The sequence below is a fragment of the Bombus bifarius genome, unplaced genomic scaffold (genome assembly GCF_011952205.1).
Source record: "Bombus bifarius isolate JDL3187 unplaced genomic scaffold, Bbif_JDL3187 scf7180000008008, whole genome shotgun sequence".
NCBI classification, from domain to species: domain Eukaryota; kingdom Metazoa; phylum Arthropoda; class Insecta; order Hymenoptera; family Apidae; genus Bombus; species Bombus bifarius.
Genome location: NW_022884386.1, coordinates 4,343,695 through 4,357,287, shown reverse-complemented (window position 1 = coordinate 4,357,287; position 13,593 = coordinate 4,343,695). Strand labels below are relative to the sequence as shown.

At 37.5% G+C, this 13,593-nt stretch overlaps 6 protein-coding genes across 7 annotated transcripts; 3 read left to right on the top strand and 3 right to left on the bottom strand.

Moving 5' to 3' along the window:
- The first annotated feature begins 3,957 nt into the window (after positions 1-3,957).
- On the top strand, positions 3,958-5,594 carry LOC117206663 (putative tRNA (cytidine(32)/guanosine(34)-2'-O)-methyltransferase). Its single transcript, XM_033446175.1, has 5 exons — positions 3,958-4,296; positions 4,378-4,447; positions 4,535-4,734; positions 4,804-5,198; positions 5,268-5,594. Exons 1-5 carry the CDS (start codon positions 4,176-4,178, stop codon positions 5,589-5,591), a joined length of 1,110 nt encoding a protein of 369 aa, XP_033302066.1. The 5' UTR covers positions 3,958-4,175; the 3' UTR covers positions 5,592-5,594.
- Positions 5,595-5,804: 210 nt separating this feature from the next.
- Positions 5,805-8,057, top strand: LOC117206633. Of its 2 annotated transcripts, none has more exons than XM_033446141.1 (4): positions 5,805-5,939; positions 6,012-6,252; positions 6,375-7,496; positions 7,561-8,057. In XM_033446141.1, the coding sequence occupies exons 1-4, from the start codon at positions 5,925-5,927 to the stop codon at positions 7,971-7,973; spliced, it is 1,791 nt and encodes a 596-aa protein (XP_033302032.1). In that variant the 5' UTR covers positions 5,805-5,924; the 3' UTR covers positions 7,974-8,057. The 2 variants fall into 2 exon arrangements, with proteins under 2 accessions (XP_033302032.1, XP_033302031.1); XM_033446140.1 differs by having other exon boundaries at positions 6,369-7,496.
- Positions 8,058-8,304: 247 nt separating this feature from the next.
- Positions 8,305-9,500, top strand: LOC117206634 (probable U3 small nucleolar RNA-associated protein 11). The gene is made up of 2 exons (XM_033446143.1): positions 8,305-8,416; positions 8,527-9,500. The coding sequence occupies exon 2, from the start codon at positions 8,535-8,537 to the stop codon at positions 9,294-9,296; it is 762 nt and encodes a 253-aa protein (XP_033302034.1). The 5' UTR covers positions 8,305-8,416; positions 8,527-8,534; the 3' UTR covers positions 9,297-9,500.
- On the bottom strand, positions 9,485-10,438 carry LOC117206636. Its single transcript, XM_033446145.1, has 4 exons — positions 10,350-10,438; positions 10,142-10,276; positions 9,834-10,011; positions 9,485-9,756 (listed from the first exon to the last, which is right to left on the bottom strand). The coding sequence occupies exons 1-4, from the start codon at positions 10,429-10,431 to the stop codon at positions 9,489-9,491; spliced, it is 663 nt and encodes a 220-aa protein (XP_033302036.1). The 5' UTR covers positions 10,432-10,438; the 3' UTR covers positions 9,485-9,488.
- A 7-nt stretch (positions 10,439-10,445) lies between these two features.
- On the bottom strand, positions 10,446-12,295 carry LOC117206635. Its single transcript, XM_033446144.1, has 3 exons — positions 11,406-12,295; positions 11,167-11,315; positions 10,446-11,085 (listed from the first exon to the last, which is right to left on the bottom strand). Exons 1-3 carry the CDS (start codon positions 11,824-11,826, stop codon positions 10,909-10,911), a joined length of 747 nt encoding a protein of 248 aa, XP_033302035.1. The 5' UTR covers positions 11,827-12,295; the 3' UTR covers positions 10,446-10,908.
- Positions 12,296-12,381: 86 nt separating this feature from the next.
- LOC117206637 lies at positions 12,382-13,310 on the bottom strand. The gene is made up of 3 exons (XM_033446146.1): positions 13,155-13,310; positions 12,778-13,029; positions 12,382-12,691 (listed from the first exon to the last, which is right to left on the bottom strand). The coding sequence occupies exons 1-3, from the start codon at positions 13,252-13,254 to the stop codon at positions 12,438-12,440; spliced, it is 606 nt and encodes a 201-aa protein (XP_033302037.1). The 5' UTR covers positions 13,255-13,310; the 3' UTR covers positions 12,382-12,437.
- Between the last annotated feature and the right edge of the window lie 283 nt (positions 13,311-13,593).

Sequence of the window (13,593 nt, the reverse complement as noted above, 5' to 3'; positions counted from 1 at the left end):
CTCTATATGCATTGTATCACTCGCTGAAAATAAACTCGCCGTGCCTACACCGATTACACCCTGTTGCGCGTATCTGATTTTTTTCCCGCCGTAATTGACGTCCTATCAATTTGGTCGTATCAGCGTACCATTAACGTCTAATGACCACGTCGATAACGAAGACCAGAAATGACCGTTCGATTTCGTAATACGTATGTTCGACTGGTATTACGAAATATGTTACATTGCCCGAGACAGAATGGGGCCCGTGCATAGTCAAGAGAAACGTTAAAGAACGATCCAAATAGAAAAACGTGGTCGGTCGATAAGCAGGTTTCGGCCACGAGATTGGTTCACGGTTGTTTTCATGAGAGCCCGTGTTAGGTTAGACATGCCGGCCTTGAGCTGAAATTCGTCTCGGGATAGAAACTTCGTGAGATTTTCGCGGTTCTGTCGGACGCCAGTGTTGCGCGCAGGAAACTGCTCAAACGATACAGGCAATCTTTCTTAATTCCGTTTCACGGTGCACGGCGCTCAATTAGTGTGTCACTTTCGTGACGAACACGTGCAATTTATTTTCCTATGTAGAGGTTTTCCACGCTAAGCGAAGGTCAAGTCTCGGACACGGTGTGCGATTGTATCGTAACTATTCATCGTCGTCGTCGTTGTCGTCATTGTCGCCGTAGCGTGTCCTTTACTGGTGAACCGTTAACGGAACCGATTACAATATTATCTATCCTGATCCAGACGCGCGATTCGCATGCAAACGCTTATCAACCTGATTAACGATTGATTAACGTTCAACTTGATAGCGGACAACGTAATTCACGTGCGATGAGCGATTATGTGGCAGCTTGACAAACGACATTGTTGACTGGCAATTCATTACCGGTTGAACTCACCAGCGAGTGGCAAGATCGGTCATCGAGGTTCCCCGGTCATCTCGGAAGGTCGTCGTAATTACGTTTCCTATAGTTCGGCTTTATTGGTCAAGCAATGTCAAACGATATTAATTCAGAGCGGTGTGCTTCCTAGAGAAAACAGTGTCAGGGTTGTCCAAAGACCTTCTCTGCATCGCGCATAACAATATTTCGTACATTTCACGCTTCTTTGGTACTTCCCTTCGTTGGCTACCGAACGAATCAGGAACCGCGATTCGTTCATCTGTTGGCGGAACGCGTGCGCGCGACAGAGACATTAGCTCGTTCTTGTTCGTTTTTATGAAGGAATGACACGAGCCACGATCCTGTCTTTAGAACGAGGATCGATAAACTCTAACGCGGGCGGAATGAATTTTCTATGACGCCATTGTATCTTTAGACGTAGGACGAGGCCGCACGAAGCTGCAAGCAGATTGCATCGCTCGCGATGCTGGAATGAATTCTTTCAGCGTTGGTTCGGTGCCACGCGAACTGTCCCAACACGGGAAGGCGCTCGTTGCAAAGCCGCTCGATTAAGGTCACGCTTGATGAAATGTATTAAGCCAATATCTTTTGAAGAAACCAACGACAGCACGAGAACGGGTATTATCAGAAGATGGGAGGGCAAGCGCGCCGCACAATCTCGCACGCCAAAAATAACAACTGGGTCATTTTAGAATTTCAACTACAAGCGCGAAACGATCGTAATCGATTCGGCGAACATTGTTCGAACGAAGGTTCGCGACGAAACAGTCTCGATCGTAACAATGGAACGTGTGCATTTGATTCGAGGGCCCGAAACGCCGCGTCGACCAGAACGCACGTGCTTGTATGATGTTTGCCCTCCGCCAAGCGTTATGCAACGCCCGCGAACAACAAACTCTCCGACTAAACGAGGAACGACGAACGCTCGTTGATGCGATTCGAGGGACATACGAACGCGTAAGACGTATCTGTCCCACGAGAGAGGCGACTATTGTTCGCACGAAGAAGCAACTATCTTTGGCATGGCGCCTCAATAACCCTTCGAACGTTATCAGGCCAGCTATGACGTACTGTAGTTCGATCCATGAGCGTAATACGTAGTGTGTATTTTAAAGAGTCGATTGATACGTTCGTTGTTGAATAAATCGATAAATCTTGCTATGCTGTTCGTTCTCTTCTTGTCTTTCTTTTATTTGAATCGAAAACGCAGACAAATTTCACGCGTTCCTAGGATAATCCCTACTGCGTGGCTGTCTAGGTATCGCTATTTCGTAATAATTAAATAGCTTTAACGTTGGTTCACTAACAGCGACAAAGATTATGAACGTGATAACGGAGATTGATAAAAATAATCCGATTGTACGATTACATTTATTTACATTTCTGTCGCCAAGTAGTTTTCAAGTTATCGGGTGCGCTAAATACCAAACGTATTCGAAACTCGATAATAAAGAGGTTCGCTGGAAAACACGCATCCACGTGATTAGATATATTTTGTTATTAAATATACACATCATATCGATGTTACGTCACGATTTCATCGGATGGACAATATATGAGAAGTAGCTAACGAAACAGAAACACCACACCTCGTTTGAAATTCATAGACCGTAGTCTGGTTAGAAACCGCGTTTCCTCTATTGCAAGGATGTTCGTGCATTATACAGAAAGCCCTGACTGCACGCTACCGTCACAATCTTATCTGCCTCGTATCGACATTTTATCGGGCCAAAGAACGTTTATTTAGACGATCGTGCATGGTAACGATTCGCGATTGAATCGATCACTCTTGCGCGATTGTTTTTCTTCGGCATGTGCATATGTTTTTCACTTACTGAGTAGATTTTTCGCTTACGCGATAGAAATACCAGTAACGAAAAACAAACAATCGGTTCAGTGGTTAACGTATAGAAACATGTAATCGCGATTGCGTCGGCGACAAGAGTTCGAAAAGGCCATCTGCGGAAAATAGTCTTCGCAACGTAAATCAACAAAATACAACATTTCATAGGTCTATACATACCCGATGCGTACGCAAGGAATTGAAACAGGATCGTTTACGTTCCATAGGAAGCATGCAAACATGATGAAATTATGTAAGAACGATTTTACTCAAACTCGTGTTTCAGACAAACACGAAACTCTCGTCCGTTTCACGGGAGAATAGAATAAACGTCGTTAATCTTTCAATGCAATCATAATGTGTGATTGTGTAATAGTAGAGAGCAAAGGGGATGAATCTTTTTGCGATTACTGTTTAAACGAAACTTTGGACAAATATGAAACCGTTGTTGATGTTCGTGAAAGATGAACTAAGTGTTGCTGTTAATAGTTCGCGGTAATATTGACTCATAAATAAAAGATAAAAGATACGATTATAAAAGACGATTATTTCTATCGTTTTTATTATCGAAACGGGAATTCCTGAGCTAGAAAATTAATGAAATAATCGTCGGGAAGGTATACGATGTTTATATAAAACGTCCAGGAAGACATAACAAACGTGCAATTTTCGAATATTCTCTACAATGCATCATCTGGAAACTACAATGATTTTCTTCACCGTGGGTATTTTTTGTACTTTAATTGGAAAACATGTATCCGCATTTGGTCCCGATAAACTGGCAGATAAAAAAGATATTCTACAAAAGATCTACTGGCCTTCGATGCGAAAATATATTGTTCCGTTTTAATTACTTCATCTATCAGTGTTACGCTTGATGAAAACTCCTCGATAATATTTGTGCAAATATTTTTCTTGAATGACACATTTAATGATATAAAAACAAGAATGTTTAATCCCTTAACCTACGATTTACGTTCGAGAATTTTGAGCCGAAAACGTAAACAAGCTATTATATATTATATTATATATTATATTTGACCCGATCATCGTACTACGGGCTATGCCCGCAATAGTTACGTTTGGTCCGATCATCTACTACGGGCTATGCCCACAGTTGTAGGTTAAGGGGTTAAAAACAAACGCAAAGTAGTTGCTTTTATTTTAAAATTTATCTCTTGGTCGTAGTCCGATACGTAAGCATCGTTCCCTATAATTTAAGAATTATAAAATATTAGTCGTATTTGTACAGTAATGAACGCTGACTGAACAAATATTGAACTTGGCGGTTATTTTCTTAGTGTTGCCAACAGATTAATGCTAGAACTCAGAAATACAGTTTCTGTAAGAATCTTTATGTTTGTCAGCGTGAGGAACCCAAAATCTGAAAGTAACCAAAACGTGAAACGACAGTGAACAATAAACATTGCATTCCACATTGTTTAACTATGGGAAAAACATCGAAAGATAAACGAGATATTTATTATCGACGAGCGAAAGAAGAAGGATGGAGAGCAAGGAGCGCTTTCAAATTGCTTCAAATAGATAACGAGTGTCATATTTTAGATGGTACGTACGTAAGTATACAAAAATAAATGACTCCAACACTGCACAGATAAAATACAATCTTTTGTTTATGGCTGAAAAAAGGGGTTAACAAAGCTGTGGATCTGTGTGCTGCACCTGGTAGCTGGAGTCAGGTTTTATCACGAAGATTAAAGTATGTTGCAATCGATTTGCTAAAATTCTAAGAAGAAATCAACTTTTGCAAGATACCTAAATCTTGATTATATATTTTCACGAATAGCGAGAATTACAAAAAAGCTTTGGAAACAGGAAATGCAACGCCTCCAAAAATAGTTGCGGTTGATTTACAAGCGATGGCACCAATAGAAGGGGTGATTCAAATTCAAGGAGACATTACCAACATTAACACCGCGAAGCAAATTATTTCTCATTTTGACAATGAACAGGCTGATTTGGTAGTCTGCGATGGAGCACCAGATGGTAAATTTAAATTAAAGTATTATTTTCACTGATAAATTATAATAATGCTTACAGAGTAATTATTAACAGTTACAGGTTTACACGATATGGACATTTATATCCAATCTCAATTATTACTAGCAGCTCTAAACATTACTACTCATATACTAAGGAAAGGAGGCACGTTTGTAGCAAAAATATTTAGAGCTAAGGATGTGACGTTACTATATGCTCAGTTAAAGATATTTTTCCCCTATGTTTATTGTACAAAGCCTAGCAGTTCTCGCAATTCTAGCATTGAAGCATTTGTAGTCTGTAAAGATTATTCACCACCTGAAGGTTACGAACCTCATATGCTGAATCCTCTCTTGACTCATGAGCCGTGTGATTTTAATGAGCTTACAGGAGTTAACAGAGTCATTGTTCCATTCGTTGTATGTGGTGATCTTAGTCAACCCGATTCTGATACGTGTTATCCACTGGATGTAAGCTTTTCTTATTTATCACGTTCACGTTGAATTATATTTTGTACTATCTATGTTCCTTTGTTTCAGTTTGAAGGGAAAGAATACACATATCATGAGCCAGTACAAACACCGATTGCACCACCATACGAAGAAGCATTGTCTCTATTGGAGGACAGAGATACCGATTTTAGAAGATTCGATGTTAATGTAGTAGTAGATAATCTAAATTCCATGACCATTGCAGACTTTAAAAAGCAAGCGAAGCAGAAAAATAAGGAGACAAATGAAAATAAGGTTACCAAGCTGCAAGACAGCAAAAACGATGATAACAACGAAGATATATTGGGTCTTGACCAATTAATGTCTGCCCAATTATCTAATGAATCTGATAATAAAGATAATACGACGTAAAAATTTGCGTGTTATTTTATATTTTTTAACTTGATAAATTACTTTTTTAAACATATAACATTCTGTAAATATATCATTGATTCCGTAGGAATTGTTTTTATTCCATATCCTTAATCCAAAAAACTATTTAAAGGTGGTATTTTATTCATTACTAAATTTTTATTCCTCCTTTAATTATTTTCTTCTATATCCGGTCAATTAATTATTCACTATGTTGCTTAAATGTCAAGTACCAGAAAGAATTGTTTTTATACATGTATACTTCGTATTGTGTTGACTATAATAAGGTAGTAAACATTACATCGTCTCAGTTTGCGTTGACCTCGTCTAACTATGGCTCCAGTTGAGGTATTTATTCAAAGATTTTTCGAGCTAAACCTGTACAATTACTATTCATCATAAAATTTTTACATTGAGTAGACAAACCGAACTTGTTACGTATGCAAGAAATTATTCTGCTGCGCGTCATGCCGGGAACAGCATGAAGAGAAAAAACACAAGAAACGGCAACCGAACTGTCCATTCTGTATGAACGAGAAATTTTCGTTCAAATCCCTCGAGGATAAGGTTCTTCTGTGTCACATAGCAATCACGCACTTGCCTCTGTATTGTTATTTGTGTGGTGAGATTTTCAAACAGATTAAAGATTTGGAATCGTTTGGTAATTATCACTGTACTTGTTTTTATTTTTCATAAGGAAATTCATATGCGAATATGGTTACTACACACTTAATTTTGCTGATAATTAAAATTCATCTTTTATATTGTTTTCTATAGATAGAGGCAATTGCAAATGGTGGAAATCACAACATCGATATTCATTGGTGTCCAAAGAACAAAGATCCGTACTGAATACACCACCTTTGGCTTCAGAAGAAAAAGCATCGTGCGAAGACAGTAGCAACTTCGGTTCATTGACCTCTCCTCCTGAACTTTATAGATACACAAGTACGCCTATGGTCATCGGCCAAAAAACGAGTTTAGATTTTAAAACACCGAGTGCTCCGAATTTCTCCTTGAAAACACCAAAAACTAATTCCGCATTGAAAAGCAGTTTGAAATCCGACAATTCGAGCAATTACATGAGTTGCCCGTCTGCCACTATTCACGAGGAAACCCTCTTCTATTCTTTGCCATTGAACCAGGAAAATAAAGAATTTCCCCAAGGTAAATCGAAAAATCTAGGAATCATGAAGAGCAAAGATAATAGTAACACAAGTGAACGTTATACGGACAATAATTGCATGGAAGATATGGAATTAACGAATGTCGAGGATGAAGTGTTACCAGATTCTCAAGCTCTGGAAACGCATCAAGGAGAGAAACGATCAGATTCTCTAAAGAAAGTTCGATTTTCGGACCAGTATGAGATTCCTTCAGAAGCTAGCCCGATGGTTGTAATGGATGTGACGGAGAACGAAGACTACTATGAAACGTGCAACACGTTGTCCGAGATGAAAGAGTCTCTGGAGAAATCGCAGATCAAGATTTACGAGGATAATGCGAAGAATATACAAAAAGAATATCGTAGTCCGGAAAGAGTGAATGTGAGAAAGGATCAACAGCCAGCTGATTCCTCGCGGATAGTGATGATGGTAGTCATGGAAAGCAGTTCTAAAATGACGACATCTGATTTGATAGAGTCTAGTTTAAAGAAATTGGAACGTATCGCTTCTAATACAAATCTTTCAACCAACAGCAACAGTTCCGCTGGTTGCAGTAGCTCGGTGAGTTCTGTTGGTTCTTATGCCGCTTCTAGTCATAATTATTACTCCTCGTCAAATGAATTAAGCAGTCCTGATAATAAAGATTCAAGTACTTCGAGTAGTAATACGGATAACAGTAACTCCGGTGGAATTTTATCCGCGGTCGCCAACGCAGTGAGAAATGTCATGAAAAATTTGGGTATGTATACTTGTCTTTTTTAAAAGTCGTATTTTTAAAGAAAATAAATTGAATTAATTTTTAGCAATCGGTTCCTACAAGGATGTCGAAAAAGAACAAGTTCTTCCAAGAGAAAGCGTTGCACCGATACCCTCCACTTCAGAGGCCTCAAGTTCCTTATCAAATTTCGCATCTTCCTTTTTACAAAAATCAGGAAAACGACCGAGAGATGATATCGAAAATGCACCTCCACCGCAACCGTCAACGGAATTCACTGTCCCTCAGAATGAATTGTGCAGTCCCGTTGCGAAACGACACCGCGGATGGTATAAAATTAAAGGACGAGAACCGATTGCGAGAATGCGAAACAATCGACAACTTACATCTCAGAGAGGAGTATCGTCGGAAACTCAGGTTTTCCATCAGGGATCGTTATCGGTTGGAAACACAGTTCTACCTCTTCCCGATAGAGCCCACCAATCTACGCAAACCGATTGATAGTCGATAATAATTGGAATTCCAGCGATATCATTTTCTATAAAAAAAATTTTTTTTATTGAAATATATTTTTGTGTTATTGTATTGGTGTATATTCGTTTATTAAATTAACGCACTTAGTATTTCAATTAAAGTAATTGTAACATTTTATGCGTACTGTATTTATTTCATTAATATCGTAGATTATTTTTCTATTTTGAAGTTTAAAGTATCGTAAGTATCGTAAAGTTTGTCTGCTTTTTAATAAATAAGGTGTCATTTAAGTATGCTCCTGGTGTGATTCGAATTCGTTAGCTCCTATGGCGCTGCTGCAACTGGTATCGTATCGATCGATTGATGTTTGAGGTTATGTTTCTTAGTGTTACGACAGCCACTGTACGACAACATTATAATTTCCTTTTAAAGAAAAATTTCTTGTTAATTTAATCGTGTGTTGTGTCTGGGTATGTTACACCTTTGTTTAAGACAGTATTACCATTAAACTCTTACGTATAGATTTGCTTAAGTATTTTTCGTTTTGATTTATCAAAAATATTCTTTCTAATCCTTTTAGTTTTAACAATGTCTTCATGGAAGAAAGCAGCAAAAGCCACACAGAAGACTCATCGCGAGAGACATCAACCAGAGACTCGCAAGCACTTGGGTCTTTTGGAGAAAAAGAAAGATTATATTGCCAGAGCCAGAAATTATCAAGAAAAACAACAAACTTTAAAACTTTTGCGTAAACGTGCCCTAAACAAAAACCCAGATGAATTTTATTTCCATATGATCAATTCCAAAATTACCGGAGGTGTTCATAAAGAAAAAAAAAAACGTAAAAATCATACACCGGAACAAATACAGCTAATGGAGACGCAAGATATTAGATACATTGCTCACAAGAGAAACATAGAAGCAAAGAAAATAAACAAGCTTCAGAGTCAACTGCATATGATAGATGCTGCAAATGAAACCAAGAATAAACATACCTTTTTTGTAGACGATTTGGAGGAAGTCAAAAACTTTGATCTTGCTAAGAAACTGGATACACACCCAGCATTGATATCCAGACGCACAAACAGACCAAAATTAAGTAAATTAAAAGATATGAAATTACCAGACATAGATGAGGCAAGCTTGAGAAGAATTGAAACTGATAAACACAATGCTTACAAAGAATTACAAAAGAGGATAGAGAGAGAAAGGGAATTGACTATTATACAACAAAAATTAGAAATGCAAAGAGCACTAAAAGATAAAAAAATTACTAAACCAAAACTAATAAGCGTAGGAACAAAGAATGCTGCTCCTGTTTACAAATGGAAATTTGAAAGAAAACGATAACTTCTATTATGTGTAGGCGTATAAGGCGTATTTTTAATAAACAATAAAACAATCTATTTTTTAAAGTTTTTAATTAACTACATCTACGGTATAATTTATCATTTCTTCACAAAAACTTTATATCTAAGCCAGTTATTAATTAAGTATTTGAAGTAATCTACAGAATATTGTCATATTTCTTATAATATTTAGTTAATCAATATCTACGACTGTTGTTGGTCTACATCCTGGTACTGTTATTATTTCTACATCCGTTGATGTAGTTTCTTCAGTTTCCACCGTTCTCATCGTCGTCGTTTGAGTGCTCATTGCCGATGTCATTCCTGCGTTCATTGTCGTCGACGTCGTTCCGTTACCTGGTATTGTAGGCAACTCCATCGATATGCTAACGCAGTCGTAATTTAATTGCCATAGTCGTTTCTTAGAGAAGATATCCAGTCGAAGGCAAGCAGTGATTGATCTTTGAGTCAAATATAAGAAAAAAATTTAATGAGAATTATATGACATCTTTAAGTATTACATTCAAGTGTGTTTTACCTGGGAAATTTATTGAGTTCCAATATATTTACACATGCAGATGAAAAGTAACATCCTGGTATATTAGTGCAGAACTTTAATGGCTTATAGTTTGTGATTGTTCTACTTCTTAATGTATCGGAGTTCAACGCCATATCAATATTTAGTCCATTTCTTTGATAAGTAAGATTAACGCAAACTGCACGAGATAAAGAGAATTTTGAAGAGATAGTTGAGCCATTGATTCCAAAGTGATCGAAACCCGTCAATGAAATAAGAAGATTCGAAAACGATCAATAAAAAAATAATTAATTATACTAAAAACTTACGCTTTTTTTCAGCTTTGGTGTATAAAATAAAAACACTTTGACAGCAGGAGCAAGAATAAGATGTATTACAGGTACAATATGTCTGAAACGTCTGAACAGTTCTATAAGCCAAGAACCCTTTAGATACGGGGATTCCTAATAAACATTTTATTTAAAAATGTGAAACTTAACTTTTATAACAGAAACAGAGAATAAATAAAAAACTGACTTCCTTCCGTAGCACCAACCGTCCAATAAAAAATTAAACGTAACCAAAATGAAATCAGGACGCCAGATACTTTGGAATTCATGCTTAGTACCTTTCAATGGACTTTTTCACTGTGGTACATTTACAGCACTGCCTCTTTTACCTCTGTTACATGGACACGTTACATCTCTCATAGTTATACTAACCGGCATCGACGATCGACGTTCCACAAAACAATATTGTTTCGACTCGGTGGTTGCTACACAGGATGTAATTACCGAGGTATAATAAAAAAAAAGTAGGTTTCAAATACATCTATTTATTCGTCTCTTGATAATGTACATTACGATATTCAGCAGTTAATTCGATGTTTCGAACGACGCAAAGTTACTTTATAAAACATGACCGAACTCGTTGACAATCATCAGACTATTAGTTTACAAACAGATCGTTGCGTTACGCTCTTAAACATAAAAAGAAAATATAATAAATAATGATTGCTGCCATACGATGGCAGTAGGAATGCGTAATTGTACTATTAAGTCCTTCGCGACTGTCACGAACAGAATCTTAGGTTTCCTCAGAAATCAAGTAAATCGTCGTCGTCGTCGTCGTCGTCGTCGTCGTAATCATAATCGTCTTCATCCTCATCATCGTCATCACCTGGTAAGAATTCTATTTGACCTAATCCACCTCCGTCCTCTGGCTTTACCAGAGCCAAACCGTTTACACCGAATCTAATGCAATCTAATCCGACCTGGAAATATTTGCATTATTCGTAAAAACGTTGAGAAAGAGACGTCCCTTTATCCATCCCCGGTCGTCAAATCCAGCTCACCTTAAATATCGTGAAATCTTGAAACTTTCCCTCCATATTTATACACGCATGAATATTTCTGCCCTGGAAATAAATGTTATAAAATCGAACACACGCTTTAACGATTGGAATTCGTGGCACTGGCACACATATTGGCCGAGGATTCTTTCCTGAAACGTTTGAAATGCTCGTGAAATTAAAGTTATCTTTTTAAAACACGGCTGAAATTTAAATATCCTATACGTTGTGACTAAACATACCAGATATGGTTCTTGTATACAGAACTCTATTATTCATCGAAATCTTCGCGGTAAAGCTAAACTCATCCGGATCGTACGTCACATTCACGCATGCTTTCTGTTTCCAAGTGTCGAATAAAATTCTAGAGCAACAACCGCAGACACCTCCTCCGCATTGACAAGGACCTTGTTTCGTGGCGGTCACCTGAGTCGTGGTGTTCGACGTAGAATTCGTCACTTGTTTCAGCAATTCGTGTAATTTCTTTGTATTCCAATCTTCTTCATTCTTCTTGGAATCGCCGTTTTTCGTAACGGCCAATATGTCATTGTCTACGGATGTTTCTAACGTTCTCTCCGAATCAGAAGCTCTCTTGTTAATCCGTTGCAAGGAGCTTTGAATGCAAAGAACAGCGAAGAAGAGTAGCAAACAGGCAGCCCTCATCTCGCGTCCTTAACGATGCCGGATTCAATGACTACGGAAGAACATCTCTTCGTGAGATAGATAGTACTCCTTGTTGAACGTTCGACACTCGACTGGTCAGTTAACGGATATCTCATTCTGACCTCGTTTTACGGAGAAATTTAGGTTTACTTCGTACTGGTCGCACGCATTTTATTTTCTGCTGGATCGCCGTGGTAATCCGATTAAGGAAAAAAAGCGACGAGCTATCGACACACGAAAGATTGAGAGTGCATGCTATAAAAAAAATCATAGCTCGTGTCAAGGTTCTTATAGGACATCATTTATTTATCGCGTAGTTTTATTCGATATACTGGCTTGGTACAAACAGCAAGAAAAGAATAACAGGTATGATTATGCCGATTTCGTTCAACTTTATTATACATTATACTGATAAGGTAACAATAAATTCTACAGATTAATCTTTAAGTCAACGAATAAAATTGTTACAATTTTATACTTAATAATAACTATATAATTTTACACCGATATTAATTCATTTCTGGTATTCATATTTTTAATTGACCAATTTATGCCTCTTGCTCAGAAGCTAACGTTGGAACGTAGTTGTCATAATCCAGATTGGACAGAGTCTACTGCTCGAAATTTATTTCGTCGTACATTTTCGATTCCATTTCCTGTTGATTCTCTAACTGTGCGAAATTGTTCGCGGAGATACCATGTTTGCCAATAGTAAAGCATGGGATGTTTATGTGACTCTTAAAGAAAGCGTATTTAAGTCTGATGTTCGCGCAAACCCGTAAACCATTGTCAACAACAGAGACTTGTGTTTGTTCGCAAACTTTTACTCCTTCGAAAATGTTACCACACATTTCAGGTGTGTTCGCTACAACAATTGTGAAATATATCATGAGGAATTACCGTTTGATATACAAGTATAGAGGAATGAGAAACAGGAATAAAAAAGCTTACCTTTCGCTGAATGCGAGAAGATCGTTTTTCCGTTTACGGTTATTTCAAGCTTAGGGTCGTTACCGTTGACAAGTTTTGCACATAATGAAGCTTTCATGTTTTTGACATGAACACCAACGCAACAGCCATAACCGTTCTGTTCACTTTTGCATAGCGAACGTTGTTGTATCATTGCAACAAGAGCATCGCTCGTGTCTACATCTAATTCAGTTCCGGTGTACGGATCATAATACGACACTAAGTTGGACTGGACTGCGAAAATTTAATCGATTCGATATAAAATTATCCTATGAAGCGAACCGACTGCTTAAAATTACTATCTACTTCTGAATTAAATTCTTTCCAACTCTTTGACTTTCATAAAAATTATTTGTTACCTTCTTGAGAAGCTTCGATATCTTCATCGTGCAACGCAGCGCTCCAAGCAGCCTGTACCAGGAGGAGTGTCACGAAGATGTTCAACAATTTGAACAACATGATTTTGGCGAAGAAAGAAGAAAAGCAAGGTGTATTACAATTTCACAAAATGTGATTTGATTGCTTTGAGTCGAATCCCATATTTATATATCCCTTCGTGCTCATCGATTAGATGAAATCAGCACGTGACTTTTACAGACGCACCTATAAAAAGTACTTGTTAAGTATTGATTATCTTGATTGATAATCATTTGAACGACTTATAGATAATACATATATAAATATACGCCATGCTGTATACATATATATACATATATATACATACTAATGTTATACCTTATAGTGTATATTATACTATAAATATCTCTATATGTAGATATTATGATTATCTGACTTTTG

Excerpts from the sequence above, each read along its gene's own strand:
- LOC117206663 (XM_033446175.1), top strand. The coding sequence starts at position 4,176 with ATGGGAAAAACATCGAAAGATAAACGAGATATTTATTATCGACGAGCG. Across the intron at positions 4,297-4,377 it reads CGAGTGTCATATTTTAGATG|GGGTTAACAAAGCTGTGGAT; the intron begins GTACGTACGTAA and ends GGCTGAAAAAAG. Across the intron at positions 4,448-4,534 it reads GTTTTATCACGAAGATTAAA|CGAGAATTACAAAAAAGCTT; the intron begins GTATGTTGCAAT and ends TTTCACGAATAG.
- LOC117206633 (XM_033446140.1), top strand. Across the intron at positions 6,253-6,368 it reads TAAAGATTTGGAATCGTTTG|ATAGAGGCAATTGCAAATGG; the intron begins GTAATTATCACT and ends TGTTTTCTATAG. Across the intron at positions 7,497-7,560 it reads AAATGTCATGAAAAATTTGG|CAATCGGTTCCTACAAGGAT; the intron begins GTATGTATACTT and ends ATTAATTTTTAG.
- LOC117206634 (XM_033446143.1), top strand. The coding sequence starts at position 8,535 with ATGTCTTCATGGAAGAAAGCAGCAAAAGCCACACAGAAGACTCATCGC.
- LOC117206636 (XM_033446145.1), bottom strand. The coding sequence starts at position 10,431 with ATGAATTCCAAAGTATCTGGCGTCCTGATTTCATTTTGGTTACGTTTA. Across the intron at positions 10,277-10,349 it reads GGTTGGTGCTACGGAAGGAA|GAATCCCCGTATCTAAAGGG; the intron begins GTCAGTTTTTTA and ends AATGTTTATTAG. Across the intron at positions 9,757-9,833 it reads GAACTCAATAAATTTCCCAG|ATCAATCACTGCTTGCCTTC; the intron begins GTAAAACACACT and ends TTTGACTCAAAG.
- LOC117206635 (XM_033446144.1), bottom strand. The coding sequence starts at position 11,826 with ATGAGGGCTGCCTGTTTGCTACTCTTCTTCGCTGTTCTTTGCATTCAA. Across the intron at positions 11,316-11,405 it reads GTATACAAGAACCATATCTG|GAAAGAATCCTCGGCCAATA; the intron begins GTATGTTTAGTC and ends CAAACGTTTCAG. Across the intron at positions 11,086-11,166 it reads AAGATTTCACGATATTTAAG|GTCGGATTAGATTGCATTAG; the intron begins GTGAGCTGGATT and ends AAATATTTCCAG.
- LOC117206637 (XM_033446146.1), bottom strand. The coding sequence starts at position 13,254 with ATGTTGTTCAAATTGTTGAACATCTTCGTGACACTCCTCCTGGTACAG. Across the intron at positions 13,030-13,154 it reads TATCGAAGCTTCTCAAGAAG|TCCAGTCCAACTTAGTGTCG; the intron begins GTAACAAATAAT and ends AAATTTTCGCAG. Across the intron at positions 12,692-12,777 it reads CTTCTCGCATTCAGCGAAAG|CGAACACACCTGAAATGTGT; the intron begins GTAAGCTTTTTT and ends CAATTGTTGTAG.